This window comes from Fulmarus glacialis, unplaced genomic scaffold (genome assembly GCF_000690835.1).
Source record: "Fulmarus glacialis isolate BGI_N327 unplaced genomic scaffold, ASM69083v1 scaffold17086, whole genome shotgun sequence".
Classification (NCBI taxonomy): Eukaryota; Metazoa; Chordata; class Aves; order Procellariiformes; family Procellariidae; genus Fulmarus; species Fulmarus glacialis.
Genome location: NW_009217675.1, coordinates 81,610 through 98,745, shown reverse-complemented (window position 1 = coordinate 98,745; position 17,136 = coordinate 81,610). Strand labels below are relative to the sequence as shown.

The 17,136-nt window shown below is 36.3% G+C and overlaps 1 protein-coding gene across 1 annotated transcript in view; it reads left to right on the top strand.

Annotated features, from left to right (window-relative positions):
- The first annotated feature begins 6,357 nt into the window (after positions 1-6,357).
- Positions 6,358-17,136, top strand: part of TTC27 (tetratricopeptide repeat domain 27) — a 36,153-nt gene continuing 25,374 nt past the window's right edge. Inside the window, exons 1-3 of the mRNA XM_009579767.1 lie at positions 6,358-6,457; positions 8,623-8,745; positions 14,913-15,140. Of these exons, the coding sequence (XP_009578062.1) occupies positions 6,410-6,457; positions 8,623-8,745; positions 14,913-15,140 (399 nt within the window). The 5' untranslated portion in view covers positions 6,358-6,409. The remainder of the gene's footprint in view (positions 6,458-8,622; positions 8,746-14,912; positions 15,141-17,136) is intronic.

The window sequence follows — 17,136 nt, the reverse complement described above, 5'->3', positions numbered from 1 at the left end:
TGAACAATTCCAGCTGTGTCTTGGCACCATCAGGCACTTCGGTGCCTGACCCATAAGCCAAGACCCACCCAGGCAGTCCCAAAACTGGTGTCCAAGCTTTGGAACTTAGAAAGGTATATAGGTTGTATAAGTAAAGGCAGATGCCCACAGTTGGCCATTTGTAAAATCTACATTATCTGTTTAATTTTTAATCCAAGATTAATGTGCTAATTTGTTGTTTCAGAATTGTGCGGTCTTTTGCAAGGCCTTCTTTCTCCCTTTCTTTCTTGAGGGTGTACTTAATTTTTGATGTACTCCTAGTATACTTTTGTCAAATGGGGGGCTAGGATGGTAGGTGTTCAGCAAATACAACAATAGGTTTCACTGCTACATGTAGCGTGTACAAACATGTAGTTTGTAATTTTCAAAAGCTCAGCAAGCAGAGCAAAAAGAGGGAAATTTATGTTAGTTTTGACATCTGAAGGGAAAGCTTCCTGTTCATGGTATATGCTGGTATATACTTACTAAACCTAAACGTGGGTCAAGAGTGGCCTAAGCAAGAGGCTGAAAAGCTGAGCAGATGGTGACCAAAAGAAGCAGAAGATGGGTTAAATGAGTGGAGAATTAATCTTCTTTTTTTTTCCTGTAAAGGATAGAAGATAGTGTTAGTGCTGGGGAGTAGCACTGGAAGTGGGATAAAGCAGGGGAAAATATAGATGGATACAGAAATGGTGGTATTTTCATCATCTTTGAGTACATTAAAATTAATTTGCATCAAGTATCATTTGGCAAGCTTTATGAATGAACTGTAACCAGCAGTCATAGATGCAGATGCTGAAGCTTGGTGTTTTTATGATATGAAGGAGGAAAACATTAAGGAGGCTGCATAGTTTGCTAAAGATTAGTTGACTTTTGCTAAATAAACCTACTCACAGAGCACACAGCTGGCAGGAGAATAACTGGAAGGAGCATGGAGCTAAGGGAGCAGCTAGAACACAAGAGTGGTAGAGTTGTGACATCAACTTGCTGATTATAAAACATATAGAGGTAATGGACAGAAATAGAAGAAGGGCAAGGAAAATGGAAATAGGTAGGTAGGCAGAGTGTGGAGTGGTCAGGCTGATGTGTGGGCTTTTCAGGAGGAGTCTTCAGACTTGGGAGAAATTGAAGAATAAGGACCTGAGAATCACAAGAACATCATGAAAATGTTGTGTGTCTGGAGTTTCCGTGTTAGGAAAGACTGAAAGGTACTTTTCCATTCATCCTCTTCTGTCTGCCTGGAGTTAAGGTACTGGTTGGGTAGTACGTGCTGGACCATGGCCATAGTGGGAAAACGGAACGTATGACAGTATCAGTTTCCTTTGGCATAAATCAAGCTAAACCCATGTTAAATATGGTAAAAACCTGTAAGAAGTGGGACATCTTAGAGTTGTTAGAGAAGGAGGGCAAAAGCAAGGCAAGATAATGCCACAATCAACATGTTGGTCGGGGGTAGGTGATAGAGGACCACTGTGGTTTATGGCTGTTGGTAGCATTTAGGTAGAAAGGACTCTTGGGTGAACGGTCGCCACTGGAGTCTCAGAGGTATTAACCAGGGATTGATTCTGGCAGACCGACAAGATCTCTAGACTGAGAAGCAGGAGAAGACTAGAAAAAACTTGTGTAAGCTTCCTGCCTACAAAATCATAAAGAGGAACATCAAGTGTACCAGGATAAATCAAAGGGTATGAGGGTATATAAGATGCTAATAAGGGTAGAGATGGTGGTACTGATTAAGTGCATAGCAAATAAGCAGGTACTAAAGTAGTAAAAACTAATGTTTTAAATAGGGTGTGGTCAGTGGGAAACAGCTGGATGCCTGGTTAGCAGGGGGAGAGGGCAGGAAAACAAAATAAACAAGCTACAATTATTGGCGCAGCCTGTGAAACAAGCTTTTGCGCAGATGAAAGAAATACGGTGGAACAATTGTGACTGGAACACTAAAACTGGAAATGCTCTTGCCAGAAAAGATAGGTAAAGGGAAAAGTGGTGCAGTCACATTGTCTATTACCGATACAAAACCTGGGAAGAAGTGAGATGAAATAGCATGGATAAAATGCTGTCTATGGGTCAAGACTGTTTTGAGGGCGATGTTTTATTGGGGCCAGCAATGTTAGGTTTGGATATGGACAGGCCGATCTTCGGTGTTGTTGGGGAGGGGGATCCAGATGGAATTAAATAGCTGCTGCACAAACAAAAGCGTGTTGCTGTTTTCAAGATGTTTTTGATAAGTAATGAGTATTTTGCTATTTTCAAAAGACATGGTTTGAGGCTTTTTTGTTTGCGGGGGAGGGATTTTTTTCCCTAAATAACCTTGGACCAGGAGATCCTTCAGATGAAATGGAAGGAAAAAATGTTTGCGTATAGATACAGTTTTACATAGTAAGGGGCTTTTTTTTGAAAAGTAAGTAAACGATTTCATCTGGAATAAAGAGGTTAAGAATAGAAAGAAGGATGTGAAGGTCTGCCATTTATTTACCTCAGATGCAAAAAGGTACCTGAAGATTATATTTTAACAAAAGGGATGAAACTTTGATGGAAGGACTTAGAATCATAGACTATCTCAAGATGAAAGGCACCCATAAGGATCACCGAGTCCAGCTCCCTGTGCCTCGCAGGAATACCTAAAACTACACCATATGACTAAGAACTTTGACAGGCTTGGTGCTGTGACCCCTTCCCTGGGGAGTCTGTTCCAGTGACTGACCACCCTTTCAGTGAAGAGCCTTTTCCTATCAGTTGGACTCAATGATCTTAAAGGTCTTTTCCAACCTAAATGATTCTATGATTCTAATGTCCAGTCTGAACTTCCCCTGACGCAGCTTCATTCCATTTCCTCGTGTCCTGTTGCTGGTCAGCAGAGAGAGGAGGTCAGCACCTCCCCCTCCGCTGCCCAGACCAGTAAGTAGGTTGACAAATCAAATAGCATTACATCACAAGAAAATGACATCTCAGTGACCAGAAACCATAAGGGTGTAGTATTATTTCCAGAGATTAAGTACAAAGATAGGGTCTGGCTAGAAAGAAAAAGCTATTAACTCTGTCAGCCATAGAAGAAAAGGACATTAAAAAATGTGGGGAGGATGAAGAGATTGAAATTTAGGAAGGCTCAAAATCAAAGCTGATATTTTATCATCAGGACCATAGTGATGTTATACGTATGTTGAACATAGAGGCAAAGGAAGGATGTGCAATGGGAATGAATGTATGGAAATTATTTCCAAGGTGGAAAAAATCCTTTACAAACTTCATGAACTCAAGTCATGGCTAATTGCCGGCTGAGTTTGATTAGTAAAGTGATTAGACTGAGGTTGATTAGTAAAGTGATAAAAGCTCTAATGTGATCATTTCAAATTAACATGGTATGCTTATCCCAAACACAAGCTACTTATTGTACTTCTCAATCTCTTATCAAAGATTTAAGTATGAGATGGGGAGAATGAATTGTAGTTTCTAGAGCTGTCTTTTCCTGCTTTCATGTGGTAATAATGTAGTCTTTGTTCATGATATAAAATTCCATCAAAACCACCTACGTTTTTGTTGTTTCCAGACTGGATTAGTGTATCTCTCTGTACTGTGTTTTTTGACTTCAAAATTGGTTATCTAGGGCAGCTAAAGCCTTGGGGAGAGGGTGTGTTACATGGTGGGGGGGTGTGATCTGTTAAGCTTAATGTTTTTGAATGTTGCATATGGAGGAACTTGTGTATCATTTAGAGTTGTGAATTTTCATTGGTTTCTGCTGTAGTTCTATTTAACAATTTTCAAGGCAGGAATGTGAGGCTTGGGTTAAACTAAGGCACCAAGTCTTACGTCTTTTGACTGTGTTGCAAATATATACTTACATAGATGATTTTTTTTTTTTACACAATGTTTATCGTGAAGATTATTAATGAGAAAGAATGCTTTCTCGGCAGTGCTGTCTTGCTCATTTTATTGACTTATTGTTCTGTGATTGGATATTAGCTGTGCAATAAGGTTAGGATTCTCATTTTCTCACCGCTATACAACCCAAATTTTATTTCTTCAAGCATAATTCAGACACATAGAATTCAGCAATTTTTGAGTAACTTATCTTCTGTACTTCACTAGTAGGCAGAACTATCAAAGTTTATTTTTTCAACATATAAGAGAGTGTATAAACCATGGATTTTAATAACTTTTAAGTTCATTAGCATTTATACTTCTTTAGGGAATGTGTAATATTCATATGTTCTACCTACCCTTTCAGTTTTTGTTGGAACTCTGAACAGAGTACAGTATTTGTTTTGGGAATGGAGAGAATTCTACTTGCTAATAGTCATAGTCTCCTACAACATGTCATTTACATTAGGCTTTTCTGCTTAGGAAGTGTAGAAAAAATATGGCCACAAATTTTCCAATAAAATATGTTGCTTTTGAAAAACTGTTTTTCTCTGAATTCCAGTTTTTCTTTTGGAACAATAGAAATTAAAAAAAAAAAAAAAGCTAAAACATTTTGATTGACTTAAAACATTTTCTGCCTTCCGTCTCCTGTTCTCCTCAAAAAATTATTTTGCAGGACATATTTAGGATTTCCTGGCTTTGCTCAGGCTTAGAGTGATTATTATTTTTAAATTTTCCAACTGTAGTTTACTACTTTGTCTGGTCTTGCAAAATGATTACCCAAGGAATTGGACAATTTTTCAGTTTTTTGTTGCAACAGGGTATAGAAAAATGTAATTCTGCATAGTATTAGAACATTTCAGCAGAACTAAAACTGCAAAATATGATTTGTGATAGTTCGTAGTCAAGTAAACTCTGTAATTAAATAATATTACTTTCAGGGTTTTATTTGAATCTGACTCCTTTTGGATTGCTTGGAACTATGTAAAGGAATGTGATTTTATTAGTCTGTCCCTTTCCTTACTACAAATATACCTCAGCCATTTTCTTGGGGTAGGTTTCTGGATAATCTCAAGAACAGGTCTCTGGAGATAATTTTGTGAGAGAGAATGTGAATAAGATTGAATATTTAAATATTAGTATTTAAAATTAGGAGGTTAAGTGTGGATTTAAAGCCTAAATTATTGCTGCCTGTTGTGATTTTTTCTTATTAAAAGAATGAAGCCACCTAATAAATCCCGTTAACATCAATAGCAGTTACAAGATGCTTAGCAGTTTAAATCACATAATTGATTGTTTTAATTTTATACAACTATTATTTGCATTATTGATATAGGTTGGGTAGCCAACAGTTGGATTTAGAAAAAGAGAGAAAGAAGCGATCCTATCCAATTTTTCCTTTTGTCTGGGAATCTTTGCATTCATTTTCCATGCTGAGAAAATTCTGAGAACCTGTCTAGCTCCTTCCATAAATCTTGGACTAAGTTATATGTGAGACTTGGATAGATGAATCATGTGAAGGCAAGTAATTTAATATTCCCTTATTTATACCTATGGCCTTAAATTTGCTAGTTTAGTGATGACTGGCATTTGAAGAGTTTCTCCCTTATCTTAAAATTTCTAACCAACTTTCTGGCTATAGCTACCTTTAATATTTTATTTTTCTTGCTATTGAATTTTGATTTAAATAACTTCATAGTGGATTTTCAGAGAAAAAGTTAGTGCTGAAGCTGCTGCACTTTTGCTATGCAAAAGTTACCATTCTCTTTCAAAGGGTTTGAGAAGAAAACGTTTCAACAATCCAAAGCTCCACCAAAAGAAAAAAAAAGCCTGAATTGAATTGTACTCCAAGTCACAATAATTTATTCTATATTAGAAGTGTTTCCAAAAGCATGGTTCACTATAATATGCTTGTGTCTTTCTCTTTTTAATAAGAAATTTCATGCCTAAAGCACATCAGTACTATCTTAGACAGGGAAAAACTAGCTAAAGGATTGAAATGCATTAGGCAATGTCATTTTAATATTTTACACAGTTTTACTCTGCAAGTATTTGTTTGGGATTGTAAATTTGATTCTTATTCCTGTTACATGCACTTTGAAAGTTGAATCTCTTCAAAGCTTTTTTATTTATTATTAGCCATAATAAAGAGTTTTTACATAAATGTTTATTACATTTTCTTACATGGGGTAATAAAAAGACTTGTAGCATGTTTTGGTGTAAGCTTACTGGCATTTAGTGTTCTCTTTAATATCATTTCTTCATTGTGTCAAGAATGCCTAAAATCCTGAATCATAGAATCATAGAATCATTAAGGTTGGCAAAGACCTCTAAGATCATCAGGTCCAACCGTTAACCCAACACCGCCATGCCCACTAAACCATGTCCCTAAGCGCCTCATCTACACGTGCTTTGAATTTTTTTTTTTTAGGTTGATTAAGTCTAAATAAATACTAAATCAGGACATACTTTGCATTTACAGGCACTTGCAGACCAATTTGAAGATGCAAATACGTCGGTATCTGAACGCATGAAGATTTTCTACTGTTGTCAGGTGCCTCCACATTGGGCCATACAGGTGTGAAACAATCCCATTTGAAGCTTTACTTAAAAGTCTGTGGTTCTTATAATCTTTGATACTGCATGACTCCAAAGTCAAGAGAGTGCGATACGATCTTGAGTTGAAACACTGTAGAAATAAAGATGTAACTAACAGCACACCAGGTTTTTCTGGAAAGAAATCAAGTTCTACGGTGTTTTGCTTTCAGATGTCTTGTCATGCACAGAAGTAATTGCTTGTAGTGCAATTCTTCTTTACTTTCCTTTTTCCTTCAGTAAAAAATGGACCAAAACTTTCAAACTTCCAACATATCTCCTGTAAAAATAATCAGTCTTACTATTTATTACTGTTTTACTTATGCTACTGTTACTTGCATCTTTCTCATCTTTTAATGATCACTCACTTTAGGTTGTTTTCAGGAAGTGGATCATGGTCAAAGCAGCCAAATTAGGAGTCAAAAAAACACTGAAGAACTCCTCAAGCTGAGAAAGTTTTTATTTTCAAGACATGCCCCTTTTACTATTGCTGACAGAATATTTTTTTTTTCAAAATTATGCTGTTTATCTTCACAATAACTCTTTCTAGAATAGAAAATCCACACATTACACTCTTATCTGATGATGCTGTGTTTAACAAACTTAAGAAAACTGTTTGCATCACATACCTCCAAAGGTGTTCATGTTGTTTACTTTTAACGGTGTTTTATTCCTTTTTGATTTCTAACCTCAATACACGTTGCTTTAACCAATCATATCTTCTCCTAGCATTCTCAAATTATTCCATACAACCTTTCAACAGGCACTTGCAATAAAATCAGCAAATGTGGTTTTCATTTCCAGTTGTCAGAGTGGCACTTTTCAATCCAAGCCAATTTTCCAAGCCAAAGATAGAAATACTAAAATAGGGAATTATAATGGAAGATGGCTGCAGTCTTCTAGTCATAGTAATGAAGAGGCATTGCCTATACAAATTTTAACTCTGAGTAAACTTAATAAAACATAAATAAGATTTAGTTCCAGACAAATGTAGGTTTTTTCCTAAGCAATTAATATCAAGCTAACAAGTAATTACTTTGTTACAGATTTTCAGTTTGTTATGTATTTATGTCAAAGAACTGTAGCCAGTTCTTAATTCTTAATAGACTACCAGTCTATTTCCGTATGGTGACTCCTTGGATTTGTAGCAGATACTGAACCCAAGCCTATAGAGATCTGTGACATCTGCAGAGAACTTCAAGGAATCCATTCAGGATCACCAAAAACACTGCAGAAGTTCACTGTGTGGTATCTCGTAGCATAGTTAGGTGTCCTTATAAAGAATGCTCCCATTTGTTTTTGCAAACCAAATTGTATATGTCACACATAGTAAATAAGTTATCCTTCCTTCAAAGATGAAAACCTATACGCAATTTTAATCTCCTCTTAAAAAATAAAAAAAAGACCAAAGGCAACTTTTCAAAGTCATGAAAACATACCTTGTTTATTTTTAAATTGAAAAGATTACTCATTTATTTTCATAAGTATATAAATAATAAAATAATAATAGCTGAATTTGAAATAACAAAGAGGCTGAATTATCTGTGAGGAAAACTCAACTAGAGAGTTGAACCTGAACTCAAATCCAATATTGATTTGACTAAAAACTAACACCCTTTGGCAGTGGCTGTTTGGGACAGTGATTTCTCGCGAGTACCTGACAAATTGTATCAGAGCCTTTCTCTCTATCTGGTTTGCACAGGTACAGATTACTATGGCAAAGGATTGCTAGAAGAGGCTTTAATGCCCTCCTTCAGCCTCTGTTTCCTACTCTTAGCATTCCCAACATCCTGCTGCAGCTGCTCTCCACTGCATGGGCCATGTGCCTCATTTAAGGGGTGGAAGTTCAGCTCTGTCAATTTATCCTTGCCATGTCTGTTTCCATTTTTGCATTATATTATAAATCAGTTCAAAGTAATTAAGCTACTGACATGAACAAAAATAAAATCAAAACAATTATTGTTCTATTGATTTTTTTTTTTTTTTTGGAGGTATATACATTGAGGCTCCAGCTTGAAGTTTCAAGAGAATAATTCCATATTCTCTGTCTGCTTCTTGTTGATGTCAGAAATGCCTCTAACTCTTTTAAAAATGTAAATAGTATTTACCTACCTATTTTCAGTTACCTGGAATTTCTTATCTTTCCAGCGTCAGCTTGCAAGCTTACTCTTTGAGCTGGGATGCACGAGCTCTGCCTTACAGATATTTGAGGAGCTGGAAATGTGGGAAGATGCAGTGATCTGCTATGAAAGAGCAGGACAGCATGGAAGGGTAAGAAAAATGATTTTTACAGCTGACATCCTGTCTTGAAATAGGATCTGAAGTATGAAAGACTGCCTGGCTTGAGCTGTCAATTCACTAATGATGCTCACTTCTACAGGGGTATCATGAGGGAAAAAGGACACACGACATACGAGTCTGTCACAACCTGTGAATGCTAAAAAAAAAAAAAAAGATTTGGGGTAATGACCACATGAAAACAGAAGTTAGTAAATGAGAAATAACAGGAAGCAAGAAGATTGTGATAGTGATTCTTGAAAATATTCAAGGAAAATTAACAACTGTGGATGCACAGCAAGGTGTGATGTGGACATTTTAAGAAGGCTGTAGCAGTCATTCATGATGGGGTCTTGGAGCTTTGTCTGGAGGGGGTGTTAGTTTTCTTTCCCACTTGCTTTCAAACTATTAACTGTAGTTTTTAAAACACTTTAAATAGAACAACACCAGTGCTTCATGTATTTTATTACCTAATGTTAACATATTCAAATTACAGAATCAAACATTTGAGACAAGAAGTGGCGTAAGATTAAAAGGCTTTATTTTGTTAAGTCCATGTTGATGTTTTCCTGAACTTCTCCATCATTTCTTTAACATTGCTGCAGCTACATGTGATCAGCTCCAGACAAAGATAATTTGAAGCCATCACCTAACTCTATGTATCCGTGACAGAATTGTTTAAAAATACTGGTAGCAGGCTGTAGCAGCCTCCTATTGTTGATTTTTTTGGTGTTACTATTAGAGCAACGGTAGCAAGATTTTAGAAAATGATACCTGAAAGCAATGCCTATTGGTGTGTAACTTTAGCTGTGTTCTCTTTTTGGTGCAATCTCTCACACATGAAGACTGTAACAGGAACTTATGCTATCAAGAATTGTTTTCAGAATTTATATAGCTTTCAGAAATACTAACTTTCAGACAAAAATATGTTTTTTCTTTCCTTCTCTGTTCTCTCCCTCTGTTTCTTATATGGTAGCATTAAATACATGAATGTATGTGTGCCTTTCTGAAGACAAAATCACAAAGACTATGCTTAAACTAATTTAAGCTTACAGAATAGAGATTTATAACTTTAATTAATCGAAAAAATGCAGAATTTCTCATACTTACATGTTCTTTCTAATTATCGTGCACCAATGCCTAGATTTTCATCATTATAAACAGACAGATATGTTTTGCTGACAAATTCTGTGACCCATTATGCATGCCTTGGGGATAGTATGCTAATATCCCAATCTTTTCAGTACAGTGGAGAAATAGAGGTCAATATTTTCCATTTCCTGGAAATGCATTCTGTCCTACTTACATTCACGAACTGCCCTTAGGGAGTTATGAAAATGGCACTCGGAGAATAGGACAGGATATCTGACACAGGAAACTGCTTAGAAATGCTTTCAGAATGAGGGTTTGTTCTGTGCTTTGAAAAACAGAAAATGCTATGTAAGTACTAAGTAACAGTAGTGCTGGGAAAAAAGCTAGCTTCAGATCAAAAAAGCCAGAAGATTAGAAACATTTAGCTGTGCACCAAGGGGAGTGACTATTTGTGCTCCTTATCAGAACACTTTCAGTGTGTGAACTGTTTGTTTTTTTCAAAAATGTTTTTATGTTTTTGAACATAGTAGTTATTCTTTTAGAAATGCACGAGAATCTACTAGAGCAATATGTTGTTCAGTGGATGTTCATGTCATTAAAGAGCTTAGCATATATGTGCCTAAAAGAACAAACTCTATTTAATAAAATTCTGCATATTTTTCTCTCACAAATGCTTTTATAGAGAAAACCTGAATTTAAATACTGAAAAATCTAATAAAACAGATATCAGCAGTATCAGTGTGTTTGATGAGTACTTATGCATCGAAGTAATACATTCCTTCCATAATTCCTTTTGAATTATGCACTGACAAAGAAACAGAGCATGTAGATAAGGCTATGTGAAGCTCCCCATTATGCACTTGGGAAATACATAATTCACGTAGTTATAAGAGGGTCATGTAGCAGTACAAATTTTGCAGAGTAAGATGTCACTAACATTTAGCAAACTCTTTTGTGGATCTTTTACTGTTACTAGATATGGCTCTATACTCGTTTCCTAATCCGAACAAAATTAGTAGAAACTGATATCATAACATGAGTCAACAGCAGAGTAACAGAGTGCCAAGCAATGAGCAAAACAGGGCACAGAACAAAAAAAAAGTATTATAAAATCTGAATGCATGGTATGTTGATAGTTGCTGTGGCTTTCTCATTCCAGTCCTTCACTCATTGTATTCCTTTAACAGACGTGTTGCAAAAGCAGACACTAATCTCCATGTGCGTAGTGAGAACTGGTGTTGAAAAGTGTCCTTCTCCCTTCTTTTAACTGTGAGGAGGACCCAGAGATCTCGAGAGTATTATTTACATCGGACAACTTTATTCCGTAAAGGTGTAAGAGGTCTCTCCAACCTCAATGGTTCTATTTCCCTGCTAAAGAAAAAAGAAGGGATAAACTGGAGGTGTGAGTTTTCAGTTCTTCCAGTTGAAGTGAGACCTTTCTCCCTGGCAGGAGCTCTAGAGCATGGTAGCTGCTGACCTTTGATAAATTCATGAGATCTACCTTTTAGCATTAGCCTGGTATTCCATCTTACAACCCTATTTTCAGCCCTCTCCCTGTTCCATCGTCTCCTCAGAGTAAACAGCATGGTACACAGTCTGGTTTTAGACCAACATGCCCAGCAATCCAAGTTCTACAGAGTTATTTTTCTTGTCGTGACGTGACACAGATATCTCTAAAACATTTGAGCAAGGAAACACAATCATGGTAAGATCTCAGAAGCTCACCTTTTAAATTCAGGAAATGCTTCCCAGATGCAAAGTCAAGTAGTACTATACCGATTAGTGCATGAGATCTTTCAAGAACTTGATTGATTTCCACTACATATCATAACAGTTGTAGAAGGCAGGAAAGCACTCCTACGTGTAGCTACAAAATTGAGAAAGAGGAGTAAATGGCTTGCCCAAGGTCATGCATGACGTTACAGGGAAGATGAAATGAAAACTGAAGAGCTCTCCTTGTCTTTCACTACTTCTTTCCATGCTCATCTGTTCTGCTTCTTCATGCTACTTCTCTGGTAGCCTAGCAAATAACGTGCAAGCAGAAAAGATGAAAGCATTTTAGGAACCTCTTTGAGTTAGCAAAGGAATGAATTGTCAAATAATAGAGCTGGTAGATCTGTGAAGAGTGAAGCTAATACGGTCTTTTAGGAAAGAAATGAAATAAAAGTATGGGAACACGTGGATGGGACAGCAAGTGGAAGTTTAGGGTTGGGAAGCCAAACGCAGGATGAATCTTGAACTTGGTTTCCAGGAGTCTCTGTAGTGAGTAATAAAAAGGCACCACCTTTTATTTAAAACAGAATCCTCTTTACTGATTGTGGATTTTTGTGAAGCGTTGCCTGTTTCATTCCCGTACCAACTGTAATAGTCCAGAAAGCAAGATAACAGCCTAAATCTTTCTCATGTTTAGATCAACTGACTTTTGAACTGAGTATTGAATTCCATCCATTTTGGTGCAGACTATTCTGTGAAAAGCAGTGTTGTTATAATTAAATCTGTTTCAGTCAGCAAGGGTTATACAGCTTCATTTTTTTCTTTTTGGGTAACTTTTAATTGATAATTTTCCTATCAAAGCTTATTTAATTTAGGTACAATTTTTAGTTATAAAGTGTGCGAATTAATCATTAATATCTGTTTAATGGGTAAGAATAAATCTCTAGTGATTATATTTCTTTTATGTACATTGCGTGAGCTGTGTGGAAAATGTTTCTTGATAATATTTTTTGTTGTTAAGAGAAGATTTGCTTTTTGAAGAAGCAGAGTTCTTATCAAAGATTAAATGTGCATTTTTGAAAATAGTTTACTACAAAGTTAGGAGAAAGGAATATTTTTCTTCACAAAAAAATAGGTAATATGAGAAGTCCTGTTTTAAAGTTTTATCTGGTTTTGTAGAAGACAAATGACAAATGTTTTGAGAATACAATTTTTTTTTTAGTTTGTAGTTATGATTCCCTTTGTATTAGCCTTTAGAGATTTAAGTAATAAAAAAGTTTGTAACATGCCAGAGAGATGATCAGATAGCTAATCAGATGGAGAAAAAGTCAGATTTCTGCTTATTTAATTCTCTGTTTTATCTGTGTGCTGAAATACTTATGTTGGCAATGAATTCTTGTAAGCTTAGAACATGATGTTTTTATGCTCTTAAATGTGAAATGCAATTAGTGAATGGTTGGCTTTCTAGTCTAGTGTATGATTAGTACTAGGCACTGCCACAGAATAGCAATCTGAGCTTGGGAGTGCCCTGCAGAGGAAGAGGTAAAGAAGCAGCATGCAATGCACTTTTCAGTCACTCATAGCTGCTGTTCACACAGCAAAACTTCAGTCTTTTTTCTTCATCTGAAGGGAAAAAAAACCCTTACCTTTTGGTGCCTAATGTAATTACTGCAGTAATAAAGCACCCAGTTCTCTCTGCTCTAGAAAAAATCATCTTAAAGTTCTTTAAGTGTTCCTTTAATCTTGTCATAGAAACTAACGAAGGCAGGGAAGGGGAAGTAAATTGCCCTTTAACCAAGCCCTCTGCAAGTGCAATCTTCTTGTTGGGTGAGGTTTTCTAGTGCTTTGACTAGGCTAATTCTAAATTTTAAGTAGTAGTTTCTTTGGCATTCTTTGGAGATCTGTTCTATAGGCACTTAAAACCACTTGCCATTAAGTTATCTTCCTAATATTCAGCCACTAATTTTCTTCTTAATGGGATTCCATTTTTGCTAGTTTAAGATCCTTTTAGAAATCCAAACAATATATCCCTTCTTCACATTTGTGCACTTCAAATATTTGTAGACTTTTACTGCTACTTTATTTAACAAAAATGGTAGTAAGAATGAAGTATTAAAATTACTATACATTAAACATTTTAAAACAAAGTAAAACAAAGTCATTTTTCTAAAGATGATTTTCAGACAGGATCAATGAATTTTACTGATTGGAGGAAGAGGAGTAGGAGACTGATTTTATAGAGATCATCTGAAGGGCAAAGAAAACAGTTCTTACAGAAACAAGAAGAGCAGTAATAATTTAAATGCAGAGATGGAACTCAGCTTTCCTTTTAGATAAACTAGCTATGATAGAAGAATGACTAGTGTTACAAGGTCAAACTTCAGTTCTGTGGCAGGCTGCGTCAAATCTTTCTTGGTTCAGATGCTTCAAATAGATCTTTTCTAATAGAAAAATTATACTGAGCTGAATTATGTATGTTACATTTTTGCAGCAGGGGACTGAGGTAAGAGTTTGGTCTGAACAACAGATCATCTGTCCAGTGTATTTATCTTTTCAAAAAGCCACAGAAAGCAGACTATCTCTTGTTTAAAAGAGAAACAATAATTTTATTGTTAGAGCGAGATAGTGACCCTGAGATAAAGAGCTTTTGAAAGTTGGTTACAGTCCATAACACATGTCTGGGAGACCCACCTTGTGTCTTCTATTCCATAATGCTGTATATATTCTGAATATATTTTATCTCAAACGTTTAGATAAATTTATAACTTCTGCATTTTATATAAAAAAGTAGCATTTCCAAAACCAACAGTATGAAAGTGGATGTGTCTTCAGACATAACAGAATGGAAGTAGCTATTTTCAGAAAAGAGCAATTAGAGAAAAAGGAATGACAGTCATTGCAAGAGTACTTACTAGGATTTATAAAAAACACAGATGATAAACTATTAGGATTGCACGTACTTAATGGTGCTGATACTGCATTGCTCTGAGGTAGGTGTAGGTTTGATGTCCAGGACTGATATTTGTTCTTGGGACAGAATACACACCTAAGATATAAAATGAGGAGCAAGCTGTTTCTTGTTTTAATGGGTACATTTTCCTTGGTGCATTAAATCAAAAGCCACCATATTATGTTGATGTTGAAGTGTGTTTTTTTTAAAAAACAGTTTGGAACCAGATTCACTCTAGACTTTATCTTTGATGCTGTGTTGGATCGAGATACCGTTTCCTTACTATCCCTACTTCTTAGTCTTTGACTGCTGATTGCAAGGTGCTAAAGTGGTATTTGTTCAGGTAGGCGGTTAACTGAAAATACATTGTCCCATTATGTATTGATTTCTCTTTGTTCTTTAACAGGCGGAAGAAATACTCAGGCGGGAGCTGGAGAAAAAGGAAACACCGGGATTATATTGTTTGCTTGGTGATGTTCTTAAAGACCACCAGTACTATGACAAGGCCTGGGAGCTCTCCAGGCACCGCAGTGCCCGTGCCCAACGCTCCAAAGGCCTCCTCCATCTGCGCAACCGGGAATTCAGGGAATGCGTGGAGTGCTTTGAACGTTCCGTGCAGATCAACCCTATGCAGGTTGGGAAATGATACACATATGGCTTTGTTTCAGTTGATGTGTTCAGTTTTGAATAACGACACACTTTTTTAAAAGGCAATTCTGTGCACAAATGTAAAAGTAACAGCTTATTACTATTCTTAGCAAATTTTTTACCACGTACTTGGAAGTCTGGCTAAAAACAGTAGCATAATGAAATGAAGACATCCTGTTGCATTCAGGTCCTTGCATGCAGCTACCTCTGCCTGTACAGCTCTTCTATTTCAAAGAGATCAAGCCATTGAAAATTAATAATTATCATCAAATAAATAATGAGCAAGTGTCAAGCAAAATACTCATAAAAAGAATGCTGTACAGATTTTAATGAAATTATCCTTTTGCTTTGTCTGTTGGCTTTGAGTTACAAACTCTGATCTCCGAATTTCACAGAATTTTTTTCTGTGAGTATTCTGGTCTGTCCTGCTCTGGAATCACTGAGAAGCATTGTGTTACACTTGTGATGACAGTAGCTTTTATTACAGTAATGCATCAAAACTGAAACCACAGTCAAAAGAGTTCTGTTGATGAAGCCGGGTATTTTGACAGATCCTTTGCAAGCTCTTCTGCAGACAATTTTTATAATCTTGTTTCAGTTTCTCAGCTACTATATCCCAAACCAATAAGGTCCACCCTGTGAAAGGTCATGAGAATTTAAAACAGCTTTGTGATTTTTTATGTATATAAATTGTGCTCTTCGTAGCCATTTCCAGATCCGTGCGAAAGTAGGGTATTTCTTCTTGCCCTCCAAAGAATAGTGCTGAAACTGCTGTTTTGAGTTCCACATAACTAGCTGGACTTCTGTGTAGAAAAATTTTAAAGGTCTCCAGCCTTTCAAATCTTATATCCTGAAACTTCTTTGTATTTCAATGACGTATTTTATTCTAGTGAATCAGAGTCTTATTCAAGTGAACTCCACATAACATATAAACACCTTTAGAATGGAAAGCAAAATGGACAAAAATGCTTCCCATGTCTTTCAGTTCTCTTACTGACTCAGGAAATGCCAACAAAATATATATTACTCAGATAGGAGCCTTACTGAAATCAAGAGGACTCCTGGATAATAAAGGGCTGCAGGAGATGGCCTACAGAGCTCTAAACTGAGAAATACTCCGCAGAAATGCTTTTTTATTTTGTGTCCTATCCAAAGGAAGCTTAAAATGAAAGGCAATCCAAGAAAAATAGGCCAGTCCATATAAGAAAGTGAACATTTCCTCCTCTTGTTGCTCAGGAAGCTCTATTTAAGATTCAGATGAGTTGTTTCAAACAAATAGATTGAGCAAGTGGATAGTGTGGATTGACATATCACTGTCTTCTAAAGTCTATCTGTATTCTGTCACTACAGAAATGAATTGTTTCCTAGTCCAGGATGTCTTGTGGACAAAGAGCAGAGAGGAAGGTGGTTCTAGATGCAAGGACTTTAATACAAGGAAAATATTTAGTAACAAATTGTTCCCAGAATTCTGAATAATTTATCAGGTAAACAAGGACTCCCTATTACAAAGAAATTCTTATTTTTTTGTGGTTATCAGAAACCTTTTTGGAGGAAGGGATTTTTAAGACTGCAGCAAGTGATTCCCCAAAATATCTAATGGATAAGAGCATTCTCTCAACCCTCCTTTAATCTTGTGTACTCTTTGGCCAACTGGTCAAATCTGGTTGAGATCTCTGAGGGTAGGTCTTCACAGTATGAGCCAACCACCATATTAGACTTTGGAGAATCCACAGAGGAATGAAAGTGTTACAATTCAAATATATATGAGACTCGTCTTCATTAGCTCTGCTGATCACAGAATTATTTGTTCTAGTACATGCCTAGTGGATGAAAGATGCATTTCTCTTGCACTTTCACTGCAAACATCTGGCAAGGCTGGACTGAGACAATTCCAGAGATCAAAGAGGTCATGCAGTCAGTTCTCCAGCAGTGAAAGTCTGCGTAACAAAACTTAGGTCTTGTTAAATTACAGATTTGTTAGT